The sequence below is a fragment of the Salmo salar genome, chromosome 17 (genome assembly GCF_965601325.2).
Source record: "Salmo salar chromosome 17, fSalSal1, whole genome shotgun sequence".
NCBI classification, from domain to species: domain Eukaryota; kingdom Metazoa; phylum Chordata; class Actinopteri; order Salmoniformes; family Salmonidae; genus Salmo; species Salmo salar.
The window spans coordinates 54321323-54341055 of record NC_138307.1 but is presented as its reverse complement, the minus strand read 5'-3'; the positions used below and the strand labels follow the sequence as shown (position 1 = coordinate 54341055).

General features: G+C 47.5%; 1 protein-coding gene and 1 non-coding gene across 8 annotated transcripts in view; both read right to left on the bottom strand.

The window, feature by feature from the left end:
• Positions 1–19733, bottom strand: part of LOC106576154 (signal peptide, CUB and EGF-like domain-containing protein 1) — a 176270-nt gene that overhangs the window by 4665 nt on the left and 151872 nt on the right. For 4 of the 7 annotated variants that reach the window (XM_014153088.3, XM_014153094.3, XM_014153091.3 and 1 more), the window contains 11 exons: positions 15340–15468; positions 8246–8362; positions 7382–7504; positions 7122–7241; positions 5854–5952; positions 4422–4538; positions 3966–4142; positions 3563–3757; positions 971–1132; positions 380–547; positions 127–288 (listed from right to left, as the gene is read on the bottom strand). In XM_014153088.3, coding sequence (XP_014008563.1) covers positions 127–288; positions 380–547; positions 971–1132; positions 3563–3757; positions 3966–4142; positions 4422–4538; positions 5854–5952; positions 7122–7241; positions 7382–7504; positions 8246–8362; positions 15340–15468 — 1569 coding nt within the window. The remainder of the gene's footprint in view (positions 1–126; positions 289–379; positions 548–970; positions 1133–3562; positions 3758–3965; positions 4143–4421; positions 4539–5853; positions 5953–7121; positions 7242–7381; positions 7505–8245; positions 8363–15339; positions 15469–19733) is intronic. The other 3 variants (XM_045699776.2, XM_014153092.3, XM_014153097.3) reach the window with 1 other exon arrangement.
• trnak-cuu (transfer RNA lysine (anticodon CUU)) lies at positions 711–783 on the bottom strand. Its single transcript has one exon. It is a non-coding gene; the product is annotated as a tRNA-Lys (tRNA).

The following is a 19733-nucleotide window of genomic DNA, read 5'->3' as shown; positions in this document are numbered from 1 at the left end:
GTACAGAGGAAACTGAAATGTTTTAGCACGTGTCACACCAAGACAACTTGTCACTTGAGTCCTCTAACCATGTGCAACACTAAAATAATTCACTGCACTAATGAACTAATGGGAGACTGGCCTTACTCTTGCAGTGAGAGACATTGGTGGCTCCGTCAAAGTCAGTGGTGGTGTTGCCAGGGCAGGTGATGCAGTAGTTCTGTCCAAACTCTGACTGGTAGGTACCGGCTGGACAGCGGATACAGCGGTGGTTACTGGAGTTGTAGTGGTGTCCAGGAGCACAGTGGACTACGGAGAGAAACACACAGCCACAAAGATGAGAGTAATACATGCACACACACTCTCTCTCTCTCTCTCTCTCTCTCTCTCTCTCTGTTACCTTTGGCCTCACAGTCCCTGAAGGCGACAGAGCCCTCGTACTTGGTCATGAGGCCACCACCACAGGAGAAGCAGAGTACACGGCCAGGCTCCGGCTGGAAGGAGCCCAGAGGACAGGGGTTACAGGGACGAAACCCATCTGACGAATACTGACCAGCCGGACACTGGCCTGGGAGAGATGGAGAGAAGAAGAGGTTTAACAAGGCTCTATAACAGACATCTCTTCAACTGACCTATTATGCAGGAAGTAGAACTTCAATGTTTAATGAAATCGAGTCTGTTCCAGAGTACCACTAGTGAGGTTATGAAATCCCTTCTGAATCAAAAGGCAACACCCAACGTGTGGCTCGAACCCACGACCCTGAGATTAAGAGTCTCATGCACTACCGACTGAGCTAGCCAGGATGATCTATCTATGGAACCCTGGTCTTTGCTGCTATCTAGAGGACAAAGTGGGAAATGCCTTGAAACAGACCATGGTCTCCAATAGAACTAGGAATACCGTTGAATAACCACAGGGTGGTACCAAACTACCGCACACATAAGACTGCCACAAGCACGCACGCACACACACACACGCACACGCACACACCTCCGCACTGGGAGACGTTCTTGGCCCCGGCGATGCCCTGTCCCTCGGTGCTGGGGCAGGGTTCACAGGACAGCTGACCCATTGTGTCCTGGTATGTACCAGGGGGACACACGACACACTGATCATGTTCTCCGCTATAGTACGTCCCCACACCACAGCTCACTGAGACAGGAAGAGAGATAGACGTACACACAGAGAAAAAGAGAGAGATGAGAGAGAGACATGTTTAGCATATCATGATATGGTATATCCCGCATACACTGCATAAAACAGAGACGGAAGTTGGCTTTAGCCTACACACTGTGTCAAACTGCAGCTGTGATGTATAGGCCAAAATAAAGGAAACGCCAACATAAAGTGTCTTAATAGGGCGTTGGGCCACCACAAACCAGAACAGCTTCAATACACCTTGTCATAGGTTCTACAAGTGTCTGGAACTCTATTGGAGGGATGCGACACCATTCTTCCATGAGAAATTCCATCATTTGGTGTTTTGTTGATGGTGGTGAAAAACGCTGTCTCCAAGGCGCCGCTCCAGAATCTCTCATAGGGGGCGCCACAGCGCATTTTGAAAAAAAATCGTTCCCATTTTCAACGGCCTACTAATCAAACTCAGAAGCTAGGGCATGCATATACTTATTATATATGGATAGAAAACACCCTAAAGTTTCTAAAACTGTTTGAATGGTGTCTGTGAGTATAACAGAACTCAAATGGCAGTCAAAACCCCGAGACCGATTGAAACAGGAAGTGGAATTCAGAATTGTGGACTCGACTTCTCATCTTTCCCTATAAATCACACCGTTAACCATGGTTCAGTGAGCACTTCCTATTGCTTCCACTAGATGTCGCCAGTCTTTTCACAGTGGTTTGAGCATTATACAGTCGAAACTCAGTGAATGAGACGCGTTGGAAATTGGTCACAGGGGATGGGCCATCACCATTATGACGCCGGCGGCCATGTCTACCCCCACCTTTGGAAACGGTTTTAAAGGCAATGAAATCATCCCCCTCGAATCTTATTGGCTCTCTTGGTGTTACAGGCCCTGAAGATTAATGTTTTACAACGTTTGACATGTTTGAACGAACCTACAGGCGGGAGAATCTCATTTTATCCGGAACTTCAGCCCTGCGCTTGGAGAGAGCCCTAGGACGCGCTACCAACAGCAGGCTAATGGAACGTGAAGTATGGACTTTTTCGACCGAAAATACATCTGTTGTGGACCTGGGATGCTTTCTGATGAAGACAACTAAAGGTAGGCGATTATTGACAATATTATACAAGATGAGATGTGACATGCGATTGTTTCCAAGATGGCGCCGAGCTCTGTATATTAGCTCATTTTCTGAGTATCGCATCTCCTTTTATCGCAAAGTGTGATTACCCAGTAAAGTTAATTTAAAATCTGGTATGACAGGTGTTCTCAAGAGATATTCATCTATAAATGTTAGATTGACAATATAAATTTAAAAAATCGTTATCGGATAGTAATTTAGGGAATTGTAGCATTGTTTACCGGGACGCATTTGAGGGGAAATTATTTAGTCAACGTCAGACGCCGATGTAAAATGCTGTTTTTATATATAAATATGAACTTTATTGAACAAAAGAATGCATGCATTGTATAACATGATGTCCTAGGGGTGCCATCTGATGAAGTTTGTAAAAGGTTAGTGCTGCATTTAGCTGTATTTTTATTACATGTGATGCAAGTGGTTGGTCGGAAAATGGCTATGAAGCTGCTTTTTACGATGGACTCATCTAACATAATCTAATGATTTGCTTTTCCTGTAAAACCTTTTTGAAATCGGACGACGTGGGTCGATTCAGGAGAGGTGTATCTATAATTAATTATGATTTTTTTTAATGCTAATTGGCGATATGATTTTTCGCTGGATTTTGATCCCGCTGACGGGATGAGACGCTGGAGAGGTTAAGTGTTCAATGAAGGTGCATAAAGATGGAGGAATTCAGTTATGACGTCATTGTTTTTAGTACTACCCACAGAGTTCTTAAACTACGGCGCGCAACCTGGTTCAACGTGCCAGTAAATCAGCACAAACGACTTTTCCCGTTTTTCAAATTGCCAGGTGCTTGGAGCTAAAATTGGGATCGTGTAGGCCTATACCGATACAAAAAATGAGTAACGGAGAGTAATGTACAATACGCCGAACGTAGCAAGCAAGCTATTTGTGGTAAGTACATGGGGGCAGTCATCTTTATGCACATTCACCATTGGGTTGGGATCTGGTGACTGAGACGGCCATGGCGTATGGTTTACATCGTTTTCATGCTCATCAAACCATTCAGTGACCACTCAAACCCCCTGTGGATGGGGGCATTGCCATTGTAGACAAAAAATAATGGGCAACTGGGCCTGCCCTGCATTTTTATACATTATACAAGCATTATGGGATATTAATTGTTTAGGAATTGCTCACGAACCAAACCTGTATGGAAGCACCTGCTTTCAATATACTTTGTATCCCTAATTTACTCAAGTGTTTTTCTTTATTTTGGCAGTTACCTGTATATGGAACAGTAAGCTACAACAACTCCATATTCCAGGATGCCTTGCACAGGATGCTCACCACACTTGCCGTCCCGTAAGACCTGTCCGGTGCTGCACTGCTCAACGTGCAGTGCAGGTTTCTGGGCCACCTCGTACTCGGTACCAGAGAACTGGATGTAGAACTGCTGCTTGTTGATGGACTTCCTCAGGGTCCGCATGGCACTCTGTAACCTCTGCTTCATACGCTCCCTCACACACTCCACGTTACACGAGTCTGGGGAGTGGAATACACACAGTCAGTACACACACACACACAACAAATACACAGAGTCCACGTTACACAAGTCTACAGAGAGGAATATACAAGCACACACACTCCATATAACAGAAAACTCACATTACTCACACCCATACAGAAACAGGTTACATGAGTCTAAAATGTGGCGTATATGCAATCAACACACACACACACGCACACTGACCTGAGGTTGCACAGTCACACTGACCTGAGGCTTCCTTCATCTCCATCTCAAACTCAGCTGTGATGTGGGAAACCTCTTTGGAAGGAGACTTGCGTCCACGCCGCCGCTTCTTAGACGAGTCACACTTCAGGTTGACAAAGGTCACCTGGCAGTCGTCAGTACACGGGAGTGGACCCCCTGAGAAGAAGAGGGGGAGGATGAGGAAGAAGATCAGAAGAGGACGTTGATAGGATGCTGTTGTGCATTGTTTAGTATTGTTTGTTCCGGAGTTATGGCAGGTGTAAGGGCACAGCTCAGGACACATCTAACTGTCGCTTATATTACAGCTACAGTATCTTGCATCATGTATACCTTCTTAGTTCGGTCTGTATTACTTGATGCTGTACACTCTAAGTTAGGAGTAGGCTGTGTTATACAGTACAGTTTGTACAGTCGTTTAGGAGTAGCAGGGTTTACCTTGCAGGCTCGGCTTGGACGTCTCTCTGTGTTTTTCCTTGTTCCTGGGTCTCAGGTGACACTTGGCATCTTTGACCTTGAAGCGGGCTTTCTGCTTGATGGGCGGGGGTAACGTATCTTCATTTACATAAAGGAGAAAGACACAGAAATATACACTAATGAATGATCACGCACTTCAGAGTGCATCTCCAGGGCACCTTTATTGGTGTTCCCTGGTTGAGGTGAAGTTTAGGTCACAGAGGAACTAACACAGCCAAATGCTTCATCACGCTCTGTCTGTCTCTCTGGCAATAAAGGCAAAACCAAAAACCCACATCGTCCCGGCGATCAGCAGTCCAGGCGACACCAGGGAGGAAGGTAGACGGAATGTGTGTGTTTGTGTCTGTTTGTCTGTCATGTATTGGGTGGTCGGGATGGCTGTCCTTTTAACGAGGTGCTGGAGACACGCAAGGGTCAGAGTGTGTGTGTGTGTGTGTGTATGTGTGTGTGTGTGTGTGTGTGTGTGTGTGTGTGGTTATGGGTACGCTGAGTGGATAGGAACATTGAGATCGGAGCCAGGTAAACACACAGCACACTGAGAGGCCATGAAGGGCTGTGTGTGTGGCTCTGTCCATTAACCACTAACAACATACTCACCAGGACACCACTGGCTCCAGTTTGCTGCTGAAAAGCAGAGGCGCTGAATGGACTGAGCTGTTTGCGGTTTGGGACGCCACATAAAAGCTGTCTTGATCATCATCATCGTAACCATCATCATCATCGTCACCATCATCATCGTCACCGTCATCATCATCACCACCATCATCATCATCACCACCATCATCATCGTAACCGCCGTCATCATCTGCCACTTCCGTTATCGGAGCGTGAAATGATAGACCGTGATGAAAGCGTAGACGAACCACATGTCTGGGGGAGCTGTGAGATTCAAAGGGGACGGTCCAGGATTGGCACTCTGAGGTGAGCTGTATTTCATATCACTTAACACTCACACCCCCAGCCAGATGGTGAGTCTTTCTATCTCTCCATCTCTATCTCTCTCACACACACACTCTCCATCTCCCTCTCCACCCCTCTCCCTCTCTCTCTCTCTCTCCCTTTTAGTGCATTCCTCTGGCCGTGCGAGGGCCCTCTCCCTGTCCAGAATCTACAGAGTGCTGAAGGAAATATAGGAGTGACGATATGGCGAGCACCAAAGGCAGGGGAGTGAAGATTCCGATGGAGGGAATGAAGAAATTGAGGAATTTAAACTCAACGGCAACGGGAGAAGTGAAAAGATCTCAACTGCATCGACGTCAAAAGGTCATGACCGAGCTGCGAGACCCTGATCTCATGGTATGTGTGTGTTTTAGCTGAAGTGGTATGGTTAAATATCTTTATATTGAACAAAGCATAACATCTCTGACTACATGTCCCATAATGCATTGCATACCTGCACAGGTGAGCAGGGCGGTGGTGGCGTTCCTCTTCTGTGGTGCCTTCCCAGGTTGCACCGGCACACCACAGCTTAGTGTGTAGCTGTTCTCAGAGTCTGGCGGGACACACACAAGTACATGTCAGTTACAACCCTGTCCATCCAAGGTCAATCTGTTTAGACCAGCTCTGCTCGCAGGATCCCTGTCTTCTGCCACTGGCTGACTTGTTTATGGCTATTAAACCGGCAGCACTGAGGGACAGGGTGACATGGGACATGAGGAAATATGGGATTGCTGTCAAAGTGATAGAGGGGTCCGTCTGAGGAGCAGTGTGACCCAATCTCCCTGCTACGTTAACTGCCTGGGGTGTGTGTGTGTGTGTGTGTGTGTGTGTGTGTGTGTGTGTGTGTGTGTGTGTGTGTGTGTGTGTGTGCTAACCGTGTGATGGCAATGTGTGTTTCTCTTGGCTAGTTGAGGTTCTGATGGAGTGCAGAGGAGTAAAATATTGGTATTAGATTTCTATGGCCTCACTTTCTCTACTATTTAAGAGTTACAAGAGACTGCCATATGAAGTCTGCCATAAAAGAAAACACACTCACACACACACACACACACACACACACACACACACACACACACACACACACACACACACACACACACACACACACAACTCAGTCACACACACAAACAAACAAATGCACACACGCGTGCATAAATACACATTTCCTTAGGGATGGAGAGAAATTATGACAGATCCCGAATGACAGATCTATGCTCATGAATGAATGTTCACGCACACGTACACACGCACGCACGCACACACACACACAAACACACATATCTAAACACACATAAACTTTCAGTGGAGCTCTGCTTGAATGGAGAGCAGCGTGAGGACTGGCCTTGACCTCTAGAGGGCAGCAGAGAGAACGGAGTGGCTGGAGCTCAGTTAACCACGCGGCTACACAGGCATTGGTCATCCATAAGAGTCAGCTGAATACTAGCGCATGGGGACTAAACCTCACCAGACCAGTCCAGATCAGAGAAGGTAGAGGATTAATGTAGTTTAACCAGAGAAGGAGGGAGTGTAGATTGCAGATTGAGGAGAGTCGAGGTTAAAGGCTAGGATTCTGCTGGGGAGAAAGAGTGAAGGTTTGGTCTTTGAGTAAAACAGTTCCTCCTTGCTGTAAGGTGTGTGTGTGTGTGTGTGTGTGTGTGTGTGTGTGTGTGTGTGTGTGTGTGTGTGTGTGTGTGTTGGGGTGTGTAGGACTGAGCCACGTACCTGCGAGGAAAAGTGCGTTGGAAGGACAGGAGAGTGAGCACACCTCCACCCCGCCTCTCTTGTCACAGCTGAGCTGGGCGCGCGGCGCTGGCTTCCCGTCGGGCAAACACTTCACCGCCTCTGAGGAACATAGAGGGTCACATCACCATGACAACCACCGACCCGTCACAGCACAAAAACGATGACACACACACACACGCACACATACTCTCCTATGTGTATAGAAGACACACAAACACAGTAGATGTTTAGGTGCTTACTGGTGCAGTCCTTCTTGTTCCAGTGGAGTTTCTGACCGGGCGGACACAGACACTCATAGCCTCCCTGTGTGTTCACACAGCTGTGCTCACAGCTCCCGTTGTTAATGCTGCACTCATCTATGTCTGAGACACAACCACATAGAAAACAGTCAGAGTGTGTGTGTGTGTGTGTGTGTGTGCGCGTGCGTATCATCAAAGTTCACAATGACATCATCAGACAGAGCCTGTGCTACGAGTGAGTGTGTGATGTCATCAGTGTGAGACAGACAGCTCATGTCCTCTCCGTGCTCTATATCTGACTGACTGGTATGTGTTGACCACTAATGGAACGCCCTTTAGACAGTGGCCTGTTTAGTCGTCCACTGAAGAACATGGCTGTCAGTCAGACAGGGCCAGGGGAAGTGGGATCACAACACACACACACACACCCGTCAAACCTACTGCCTCCGCTCGACATGTGTGTGTGTTGTACCTGTCACACACATGCACACACAGGCAGGGCCGCAGGTACAGAGGGATATTCAGGGGAACTGAGGTGTGAGTGTGCTTTCGACAGCGCCGTCTGCACGTGCTCAGTCACCCCTCACTAACACACACAATGAAAAAACTCTTTCTCTCTTTCTGTTTCTCTCCCCTCTCTTTCTTACTCTCGCTTTCTCCTTGTCAGTCTCTCAGGGCTTCTCACTTTGTGTCAGTCAATTCCTTTCTATCAGTGCCTCTTCCTAGCTACCTGTTTGTCTATCTCTTTCCCATGTCTTTCTAAGTGTGTGAGAGTGCGTGACTGTGTGTGTATTTGTGTGCATGTTTGCGTGTGTCAGTGTGTGTGTGTGTGTGCAATCCCATGCACGTCTGTGTCCTACTCACCTCCGCAGTGTGTGAAGCCGTACAGAGTGTATCCTTCCTGACAGACACAGTCGAAGCTGCCAGGGTAGTTGATGCAGGTGTGGTCACAGGTCCTCTCAAAGGAGCACTCGTCAATATCTGTGAGGAGAAACACAGATCGTATGCAACGCTACTGTTTACACACGCGGGCTGTCCAAAATGGCACCATTCCCAATATAGTGCACTACTTTTGACTAGAGCCCCATGACACTCTATTCCCTATATGGTGTACTACATTGGACCAGGCCTCTAGGGAATAGGGCGCCATTTGAGATGCTGCCATGAACTGGACCATAGTGGGTCACTCTGACCATGCCTTCACCAAGGACTGATCGACAATATAGACAGTGTCTACATGACAGTTAGGACAGTTAACTCTGACCATGTCTTCACCAAGGACTGATCGACAATATAGACAGCGTCTACATGACAGTTAGGACAGTTAACTCTGACCATGTCTTCACCAAGGACTGATCGACAATATAGACAGCGTCTACATGACAGTTAGGACAGTTAACTCTGACCATGTCTTCACCAAGGACTGATCGACAATATAGACAGCGTCTACATGACAGTTAGGACAGTTAACACTGACCATGCCTTCACCAAGGACTGATCGAGAATATAGACAGCGTCTACATGACAGTTAGGACAGTTAACTCTGACCATGTCTTCACCAAGGACTGATCGACAATATAGACAGCGTCTACATGACAGTTAGGACAGTTAACTCTGACCATGTCTTCACCAAGGACTGATCGACAATATAGACAGCGTCTACATGACAGTTAGGACAGTTAACTCTGACCATGTCTTCACCATGGACTGATCGACAATATAGACAGCGTCTACATGACAGTTAGGACAGTTAACTCTGACCATGCCTTCACCAAGGACTGATCGTCAATATAGACAGCGTCTACATGACAGTTAGGACAGAGTTAACATCCATGTTGTTAGTACAGTATTCTGGATAGTTGTTTGAACTGTCTTTTGTTTAGAGTGCTTTCCACTAAAAGGACAATACATCTGAACTGTGAACTGTCAGTGGGGAGACAGTGGATGTGTGTGTGTGTGTGTGTGTGTGTGGTGTGGGGGCTGGAGAACTGGACACTGCAGGAGCATTTGAAAATATTCTGTCTGGAATAACAGTGTACATTCAGCCTGGTTATGTGGGTGGGGGTCTAAACAGTGACAGGGACATGGTATCAGGGTGACAGGGTTACAGGTGACAGGGTGGCATGGTTACAGGGTTACAGGTGACGGGGTTACAGGGTGGCGGGGTTACAGGGTGGCGGGGTTACAGGGTTACAGGGTGACAGGGTTACAGGGTGACGGGGTTACAGGTGACGGGGTTACAGGGTGGCGGGGTTACAGGGTGACGGGGTGACAGGGTTACAGGGTGACAGGGTTACAGGGTGACGGGGATTCAGGGTTACAGGGTTACAGGGTGACAGGGTTACAGGTGACAGGGTGACAGGTAACAGGGTGACGGGGTGACGGGGTGACGGGGTGACAGGGTGACAGGGTGACAGGGTTACAAGGTGACTGGGTTACAGGTAACAGGGTTACAGGTAACAGGGTGACGGGGTGACAGGGTTACAGGTGACAGGGTTACAGGTAACAGGGTGACAGGGTGACAGGGTTACAGGTGACAGGGTGACGGGGTTACAAGGTGACAGGGTTACAGGTCACAGGGTTACAGGTCACAGGGTGACGGGGTTACAGGGTTACAAGGTGACAGGGTTACAGGTCACAGGGTTACAGGTCACAGGGTTACAGGTAACAGGGTTACAGGGTGACGGGGTTACAGGGTGACAGGGTTACAGGGTTACAAGGTGACAGGGTTACAGGTAACAGGGTGACGGGGTTACAGGGTGACAGGGTTACAAGGTGACAGGGTGATGAGGTTACAGGTAACAGGGTTACAGGGTGACAGGTAACAGGGTGACAGGGTTACAAGGTGACAGGGTTACAGGTAACAGGGTTACAGGTAACAGGGTGACGGGGTTTCAGGGTTACAAGGTGACAGGGTTACAGGTGACAGGGTTACAGGTAACAGGGTGACGGGGTTACAGGGTTACAAGGTGACAGGGTTACAGGTCACAGGGTTACAGGTAACAGGGTGACGGGGTTACAGGGTTACAAGGTGACAGGGTTACAGGTCACAGGTAACAGGGTTATAGGTGACGGGGTTACAGGGTTACAAGGTGACAGGGTTACAAGGTGACAGGGTTACAGGTAACAGGGTGACGGGGTTACAGGGTGACAGGGTTACAAGGTGACAGGGTGATGAGGTTACAGGTAACAGGGTTACAGGGTGACAGGTAACAGGGTGACAGGGTTACAAGGTGACAGGGTTACAGGTAACAGGGTTACAGGTAACAGGGTGACGGGGTTTCAGGGTTACAAGGTGACAGGGTTACAGGTGACAGGGTGACAGGGTTACAGGTGACAGGGTGACGGGGTTACAAGGTGACAGGGTTACAGGTCACAGGGTTACAGGTAACAGGGTGACGGGGTTACAGGGTTACAAGGTGACAGGGTTACAGGTCACAGGTAACAGGGTTATAGGTGACGGGGTTACAGGGTTACAAGGTGACAGGGTTACAAGGTGACAGGGTTACAGGTAACAGGGTGACGGGGTTACAGGGTGACAGGGTTACGGGTGACAGGGTTAAAGGGAACAGGGTGACGGGGTTACAGGGTTACAAGGTGACAGGGTTACAAGGTGACAGGGTTACAGGTCACAGGGTTACAGGTAACAGGGTTACAGGTAACAGGATGACGGGGTTACAGGGTTACACGGTTACAGGTCACAGGGTTACAGGTAACAGGGTGACGGGGTTACAGGGTTACAAGGTGACAGGGTTACAAGGTGACAGGGTTACAGGGTTACAAGGTGACAGGGTTACAGGTAACAGGGTGACGGGGTGACAGGGTGACAGGGTTACAAGGTGACAGGGTTACAGGTGACGGGGTTACAGGGTGACAGGGTTACAAGGTGACAGGGTGATGAGGTTACAGGTAACAGGGTTACAGGGTGACAGGTAACAGGGTGACAGGGTTACAAGGTGACAGGGTTACAGGTAACAGGGTTACAGGTAACAGGGTGACGGGGTTTCAGGGTTACAAGGTGACAGGGTTACAGGTGACAGGGTGACAGGGTTACAGGTGACAGGGTGACGGGGTTACAAGGTGACAGGGTTACAGGTCACAGGGTTACAGGTAACAGGGTGACGGGGTTACAGGGTTACAAGGTGACAGGGTTACAGGTCACAGGTAACAGGGTTATAGGTGACGGGGTTACAGGGTTACAAGGTGACAGGGTTACAAGGTGACAGGGTTACAGGTAACAGGGTGACGGGGTTACAGGGTGACAGGGTTACGGGTGACAGGGTTAAAGGGAACAGGGTGACGGGGTTACAGGGTTACAAGGTGACAGGGTTACAAGGTGACAGGGTTACAGGTCACAGGGTTACAGGTAACAGGGTTACAGGTAACAGGATGACGGGGTTACAGGGTTACACGGTTACAGGTCACAGGGTTACAGGTAACAGGGTGACGGGGTTACAGGGTTACAAGGTGACAGGGTTACAAGGTGACAGGGTTACAGGGTTACAAGGTGACAGGGTTACAGGTAACAGGGTGACGGGGTTACAGGGTGACAGGTGACAGGGTTACAGGTAACAGGGTGACAGGGTTACAGGTAACAGGGTTACAAGGTGACAGGGTTACAGGTAACAGGGTGACGGGGTTTCAGGGTTACAAGGTGACAGGGTTACAGGTAACAGGGTTACAGGTAACAGGGAGACGGGGTTACAGGGTGACAGGGTTACAGGTACAGGGTGACGGGGTGACGGGGTTACAAGGTGACAGGGTTACAGGTCACGGGGTTACAGGTAACAGGGTTACAGGTAACAGGGTTACAAGGTGACAGGGTTACAAGGTGACAGGGTTACAGGTCACAGGGTTACAGGTCACAGGGTGACGGGGTTACAGGGTGACGGGGTTACAGGGTTACAAGGTGACAGGGTTACAAGGTGACAGGGTTACAGGTAACAGGGTGACGGGGTTACAGGGTGACAGGGTTACAGGTAACAGGGTGACGGGGTTACAGGGTTACAAGGTGACAGGTAACAGGGTGACGGGGTTACAGGGTGACGGGGTTACAGGGTGACAGGTAACAGGGTGACGGGGTTACAGGGTGACGGGGTTACAGATTGACAGGGTGACGGGGTTACAGGTGACAGGGTTACAGGGTTACAGGGTGACAGGGTTACAGGTAACAGGGTGACGGGGTGACAGGGTGACAGGGTTACAAGGTGACAGGGTTACAGGTGACAGGGTTACAGGGTGACGGGGTTTCAGGGTTACAAGGTGACAGGGTTACAGGTGACAGGGTTACAGGTAACAGGGTGACGGGGTTACAGGGTTACAAGGTGACAGGGTTACAGGTGACAGGGTGACGGGGTTACAGGTCACAGGGTTACAGGTAACAGGGTTACAGGGTGACGGGGTTACAGGTAACAGGGTTACAGGTAACAGGGTGACGGGGTTACAGGGTTACAAGGTGACAGGGTTACAGGTAACAGGGTGACGGGGTTACAGGGTGACAGGGTTACAGGTAACAGGGTGACGGGGTTACAGGGTTACAAGGTGACAGGTAACAGGGTGACGGGGTTACAGGGTGACGGGGTAACAGATTGACAGGGTTACAGGGTGACGGGGTTACAGGTGCAGGGTGACAGTGTTACAGGGTGACGGGGTTACAGGTGACGGGGTTACAGGGTGACGGGGTTACAGGGTCTGTGTCAGTAAGGATATCAGGTTGGTTGCTCAAGAGTCACACACATAAACACACACACTGATCTGTGCACTCCCACACAATACTTAGACATGCCTATAATCATGCTAAACGTTAGTTTAGACTAGTGTAGGACTGACAATTAAGTCATCGTCCTTGGTTGTAGCAGAGAGCATGTTTGCTTCCTTCCTCTTGAGAAACCAACAAGCAGTGTACAATAAAATAATGATATATGACTCATAGATATTACTCTCTATGGCTCTTCTCCACACAAACACCCATTATTCAGCCACAGCTAATAAGACCGGTCCATTAATCAGACTGGAGTCCAAAGCAGAGCTCTGCTCACCAAACAACACCAAGAGGTGTTCTCAGTGGAGACTTCCCGATCCAATTCAGTCCTTCAGTCAAGCCCTCCACCCCAGGCCTGGGATAGATCAGACCAACTCACTGTGGTCTGGACCAATGGCTGTATGTACAGTATCAAGCATCTCTGAGTAGGAGTGCTGATCTAGGATCAGCCCCCCCCCCCCTAGATATATAATCATATTCATTGTGACTTAAAAGGTCAAACTGATCCAAGATCAGCACTCCTACTCTGAGACACTTGCAAATACAAGCCCTGGTTTTGGTTTATAATTGTTTTATTTAATTTTAGTGAGACCGATGTAATGACATATTTGGGTGGCTGACAGTAGCAACGCATTACTTCAGTCCAGCGTCTCCAACTCACCTGGACTATTTCAATACCAAGTCATCTGGGCTGTGGAGATTTACAGAAGCTAAAAATACAGCGTGTTATGATAAAGTTTGTCATGAGGAGGAAGTTGTTCAGGCCTGGCTTCTGTTGGCTTCTGTTGGCTGCTTTGCTACAGTCCTCCAGGCAACTGTCTATATGATGGGCTAGGGTTACATTATCATACCTGATTAATGAAACTAGCATCAGACCACAACCCACAACCACAGCCACCACGCAGCGCTGGAACGACTTGAGAGAGGCGTTACTGTATCATCTCATTTCACAGAGAGGTGCCAGTTGTTGGCTTGGCTGATGTGCAGGTGTCTGTCTGTTTGTGGGGTCGGGTATAACACACCTAAGGACAGTGTCCCTGTTTATTAAAACACCAAAGAATGTAGCCTGTCTATTGCCTCTTAATAAGCATACTGTGTCTGCAAAGCTAAAGCTCTGCTCCCTCTGTCGTCTTGACCTCTACTGTATTGGTTTAATACAGCTACCTGTAGGGAGTCTTCATGTTCCTGACGATTATTGCACACCCCATTCTCCATCACCCCTGTCCTTGTAAAGGCATAGGAACTGCCTAAAGACTCTGTCTCTATATTTGTCTCCCCCTCCACTTTCTCTCTCCGGAGGAACCTGGCATAGCTGTAGGTCTTCTCCGACACGTATTACCAAGAAAGATTTTCCCTGGAAGAGCTTACCAGCATGGAAAGAATTAAAACATGAAATAAATACAAGTAAAAAAAAAAAAATTCGGAATAAAATACCACTTGTTAGCAAATGGAAGCTTAGTTTTAGTAAAGCTGGTAAGTTGGTATGCTGATGGGTGGAAGGAGCGTGTCAGTGTGTGTGTGTGTATGTGTGTGTTCCTCCTATCAGCACACACCCAGGCTGAGTGCATGGAGTTGTATAAACTGTTTGTTGGCAGTTTTTTGGTGTTTAATATGACAGTGTTGATGTTTAATATGACACACACACACACACTGGGATAGAGTTATTTGGTGTTTTTGGTTCGGGGACAAGAACACTGCAGGGTGTTGTTGTTAATAAAATAATTTGTGATGTGTTCCTCTCCTGTCTCTCTTGCTGTGACTTGTATAGAGGAATTTGCATTTGTCCTCCAAACACAACCAGGGATGAGATATGAAGACAGAAGCAGAATGTCTTAATACAGCTGACAGTAAATTACACCCACTGGAGGATGTTAAATCAATTGTAATAACAAGCCTATCTGTGCATGTCATTCCAGGTGAATGATTTGTAGGCCAACCCCTGTTTTGATTCTTTGTATGATCCTGCTCTGAACATGAAGCACACGAGTGAGTTACTATCATAGAGATGTATGATAGAAACTACTAGGCTGACTGTATATTCTAGTATATCAATTTCTATGATCCCTATTCCGTGACACTTTCCTTTCGGATCTGATCATGGAGTGACGGCACTGTTTCCAAAGGTAACTGTCTTAAAAGCGTTGTGACGTCATCAGACAGGATCGTATGACAGCCGTCAGCCAGGTAGGCTGCTCACCCTGGCAGGTGCGCTCGTCAGTGAGGAGCTTGTGGCCCTTCTGGCAGCTGCACTCAAAGGAGCCCACCGTGTTTTTGCAGAAATGGTCACAGCCGCCGTTATTGAACACCTCCTGGCATTCATCTATGTCTGTATGGGGATAAGGAGAAAGGGGTGGGGGGTCGAGGAAGAGACAGAGAGTAAGAGAGAGAGATCATTAGGTCACAGATGCATACATTAAGGCAGCATACATTAAGCACCAGGGTCAGCGCACTCTCACATGTTGTTGTTTGCCATCATTGTAAGTCTGCCACACACACACACACACACACACACACACACACACACACACACACACACACACACACACACACACACACACACACACACACACACACACACACACACACACACACACACACACCTATACGATACATTCATTAAACATAAGAATGAGTGTGAGTTTTTGTCACAACCCGGCTCGTGGGAAGTGTCAAAGAGCTCAATCAATAATTTTGCTCTTTATTTAACCAACTTACATATAAAACCTTATTTGTTCATCGAAAATTGTGAATAACTCACCACAGGTTAATGAGGAGGGTGTGCTTGAAAGGATACACATAACTCTGCAATGTTGGGTTGTATTGGAGAGAGTCTCAGTCTTAAATCATTTTCCACACACAGTCTGTGCCTGTATTTAGTTTTCATGCTAGTGAGGGCCGAGAATCCACTCTCACATAGGTACGTGGTTGCAAAGGGCATCAGTGTCTTAACAGCGTGATGTGCCAAGGCAGGATATTCTGAGCGCAGCCCAATCCAGAAATCTGGCAGTGGCTTCTGATTCAATTCAATTTTCACAGAACCGCATGTTGCAATTTCGATGAGTCTCTCTTGTTCAGATATCGGTAAGTGAACTGGAGGCAGGGCATGAAAGGGAAAACGAATCCAGTTGTTTGTGTCATCCGTTTTGGGAAAGTACCTGCGTAATTGCAGACCCAACTCACTCAGGTGCTTCACTATATAACATTTGAAATTGTCTGTAAACTTGACTTCATTTGCTCACAAAAAATCATACAATGATGGAAAGACCTGTGTGTTGTCCTTGTTAATGCAGACAGAAAAGAGCTCCAACTTCTTAATCATGGCCTAAATGTTGTCCCGCACATTGAATATAGTTGTGGAGAGTCCCTGTAATCCTAAATTCAGATCATTCAGGTGAGAAAAAACATCATCATGCAAGCAGTCAGACAAGTGAAAATTATGGTCAGTAAAGAAAACTTTAAGCTCTTCTCTCAATTAAAAAAAACGTGTCAATACTTTGCCCCTTGATAACCAGCGCACTTCTGTATGTTGTAAAAGCGTTACATGGTCACTGCACATATCATTGCATAATGCAGAAAATACACGAGAGTTCAGGGGCCTTGCTTTAACAAAGTTAACCATTTTCACTGTAGTGTCCAAAATGTCTTTCAAGCTGTCAGGCATTCCCTTGGCAGCAAGAGCATCTCGGTGGATGCTGCAGTGTACCCAAGTGACGTCGGGAGCAACTGCTTGCACACACGTTAACACTCCACTATGTCTCCCTGTCATGGCTTTTGCGCCATCAGTACAGATACCAACACATCTTGACCACAAAAGTCCTTTTGATGTCCCAAAGTTGTTCAGTACTTTAAAATATCCTCTCTTGTTGTCCTGGTTTCCAGTGGTTTGCAGAAGAGGAAGTCTTCCTTAATTGACCCCCCATAAACGTAACGGACATATACCAGGAGCTGTGCCAGGCCCGCCACGTCTGTTGACTCATCCAGCTGTAACGCATAGAATTCACTGGCTTGTATGCGAAGCAGTAATTGTTTCAAAACATCTCCTGCCATGTCACTGATGCGTCGTGAAACAGTATTGTTTGATGACAGCATTGTCTGTATAGTTTTTTGGGCCTTTTCCCCAAGCATTGTCCCAGCCATATCCGCGGCAGCAGGAAGAATTAAGTCCTCCACAATAGTATGGGGCTTGCCTGTCCTAGCCACTTGGTAGCTCACCATATAAGACTCTTCTAGCCCCTTCTTATTAATGGTATCTGCTGCTTTTATACGTCTTATTACTCGAAAGTCATCTTAATTCTCGCTCAAAAAACTCCCGTGGCTTATTTTTCAAATTGGCAGGTTTCGTTTCTAAATGTCTGCACAAGAGTGAAGGTTTCATCAAGTAGTGAGATAGTACTTTTGCACATATGACACACTGTGGCTGAGGAAAGGCACAACTCCCAATATAAGTGAACAATCAATGTAGTTCTCATTATATTTGCACCTCTTCGATGGTCCAACGTGCCTGTCTGTTGTTTGGTGCTTTCCCGGTTAAGGGGGCAGTAGCTCTTTGGCTGCATCAGATTCACAACTGTCAGTGTCCATGCTCTCTGGGCTAACAACAAATGTAGAATTACTGATGCTAGCATTGGATGCGCTCATGGAAGCAGAACAACTTGTGTCGTTGACAGGTGCAGGTGTAGTACTACTGGTAGTAGCAGTACTACCAGTAGAGCTGGTATGTGTCTCTATGGACGCCTGCCTTACTATTTTGAACCATTTATCCATTTTGGAGCAAACGGAATGAGCAGCAGCTATGTTTGGCTTCATACGGACCGTTAGTGGACTTCCCGCGAGAGAGTAACGGTTAATGTGGTTGGATGTTAATTATTTGACTAGGCTACCTGTATTTTTGGCAGTGAAACGAGGCTACTCAAGCGAGAAATAAACCTCACCCAAATGTATAGCCCAGTTCGAAAAAGTGAAAACAATTTTTTTAAATAAGTACCCTAGTTTGAGAATACCTGCACTAAGGCAATAGGCAATACTGGTCGAAGAGAATAGAGTTTTTACACACACACACACACACACACACACAGACACACATCCAGTATAGAACTCTGCCGTGCTAAAGTGTTCCCCCTTTAGCAGTCTCTCCCACACAGTCACTGCCATGCTGGGATGGAGATCTCCAAATTGGCAGACAACAGGCCAATAAAAGGCTTTACTAATGCCTTGGAAATCTATTCTAAGCCTCTGTAAGAGTCTTTATGGACGGGGGGGAGGCAGTCAGGGTGAGAGTAAGGGTGAGACAAGGGGAGTCAGAGAGAAGTGGGCTTTTCCTAATGCTCTTATTTGTGCTAACAGGAAGAAGCCAGGAGTTGGCAGGCCTGAAAGACAACATGAACACTGGCTGTGCTGCGTTGTGGTGGTAAAGTAGGTTTCCATCCACACAACAAGTCGTAACCGCAGTGCCACGGTGTCAGTGTGGAGCAGCCGCCCACAGCCACAAACATATTGTCACAACACCAGGAAGATATTATCCCAGAGCAAACAAACCTATGGGAGTCCCATCGCTGTTCCCTGAAGGCCTCACCTGCCTCTTTCATTCTCTTATTTATTCACTCTTTATTTTCATTCTTTCAGATCTCTGATACAATGACTGAAGTCTCATTCACCAGTGGTTTCTTTTCTGCTGAAGACCATTTCTTTATGCAGTTTCATTATTCTGTCTTTCTATTGATTTCTTTCTCTCTCTTTCTCTTCCTCTTGGCATGTGTGTGTCTGGGCGCACCGTATGTGTGTGTGTGTGTGTGTGTGTGTGTGTGTGTGTGTGTGTGTGTGTGTGTGTGCGTGCGCATGGCCATGTGTGTGTATATGTGTGTGAGCATTTGTGTGCACGCTCTTGCGTTTGTGTGCATGTGTGTATGTGATGGTATCAAGTGTAATGGTAGTTTCACGGTGCTCAGCAGCAGACAGCATGGTACAGGCTCAGTGGGCTTGTTGAGAGAGATCCTCGACTAGCCTCTACTGTCTGATCCTATGACACGCTCTTTACCTGGAACTAATGGAACAGCCTGCTGCTACTGCAACTGCTGTACACAACACTGTCTAGCCCACCATGCAAGGACTTAGAGAAGAGAGACAGAGAGAGAGAGAGAAAAAAAAGAGAGAGACAGAGAGAAAGTCAGAGAGAGACACACAGAGAGAAAGACAGAGAGAAAGAGAGAGACAGAGATAGAGAGTCAGAGAGATAGAGTCAGAGAGAGAGAGACAGAGAGAGATAGAGAGTCAGAGAGAGAGACAGAGAGATAGAGAGTCAGAGAGAGAGACACACAGAGAGACAGAGAGAGAGAAAGAGAGAGAAAAAGAGAGAGAGAAAGAGAGAGAGCGAGGGGGAGGGGTGTTGAATGAATACATCATTGAAAACCTCCCCCCCTTCCCTCCTCTCCCCCAAAGGCTGACACCATCCAGGGGTTTGATGGACTTTCCCATAACTTCCATCTACCCCTCCTCCCCTCTCCTACTGCCCATGGGACTAGGTCTTCCTGAATCCTTGTGGAATAAAGGCCTAGGTGTGTGAGACGATCCAGAGACGTAGATCAGGAATAATAA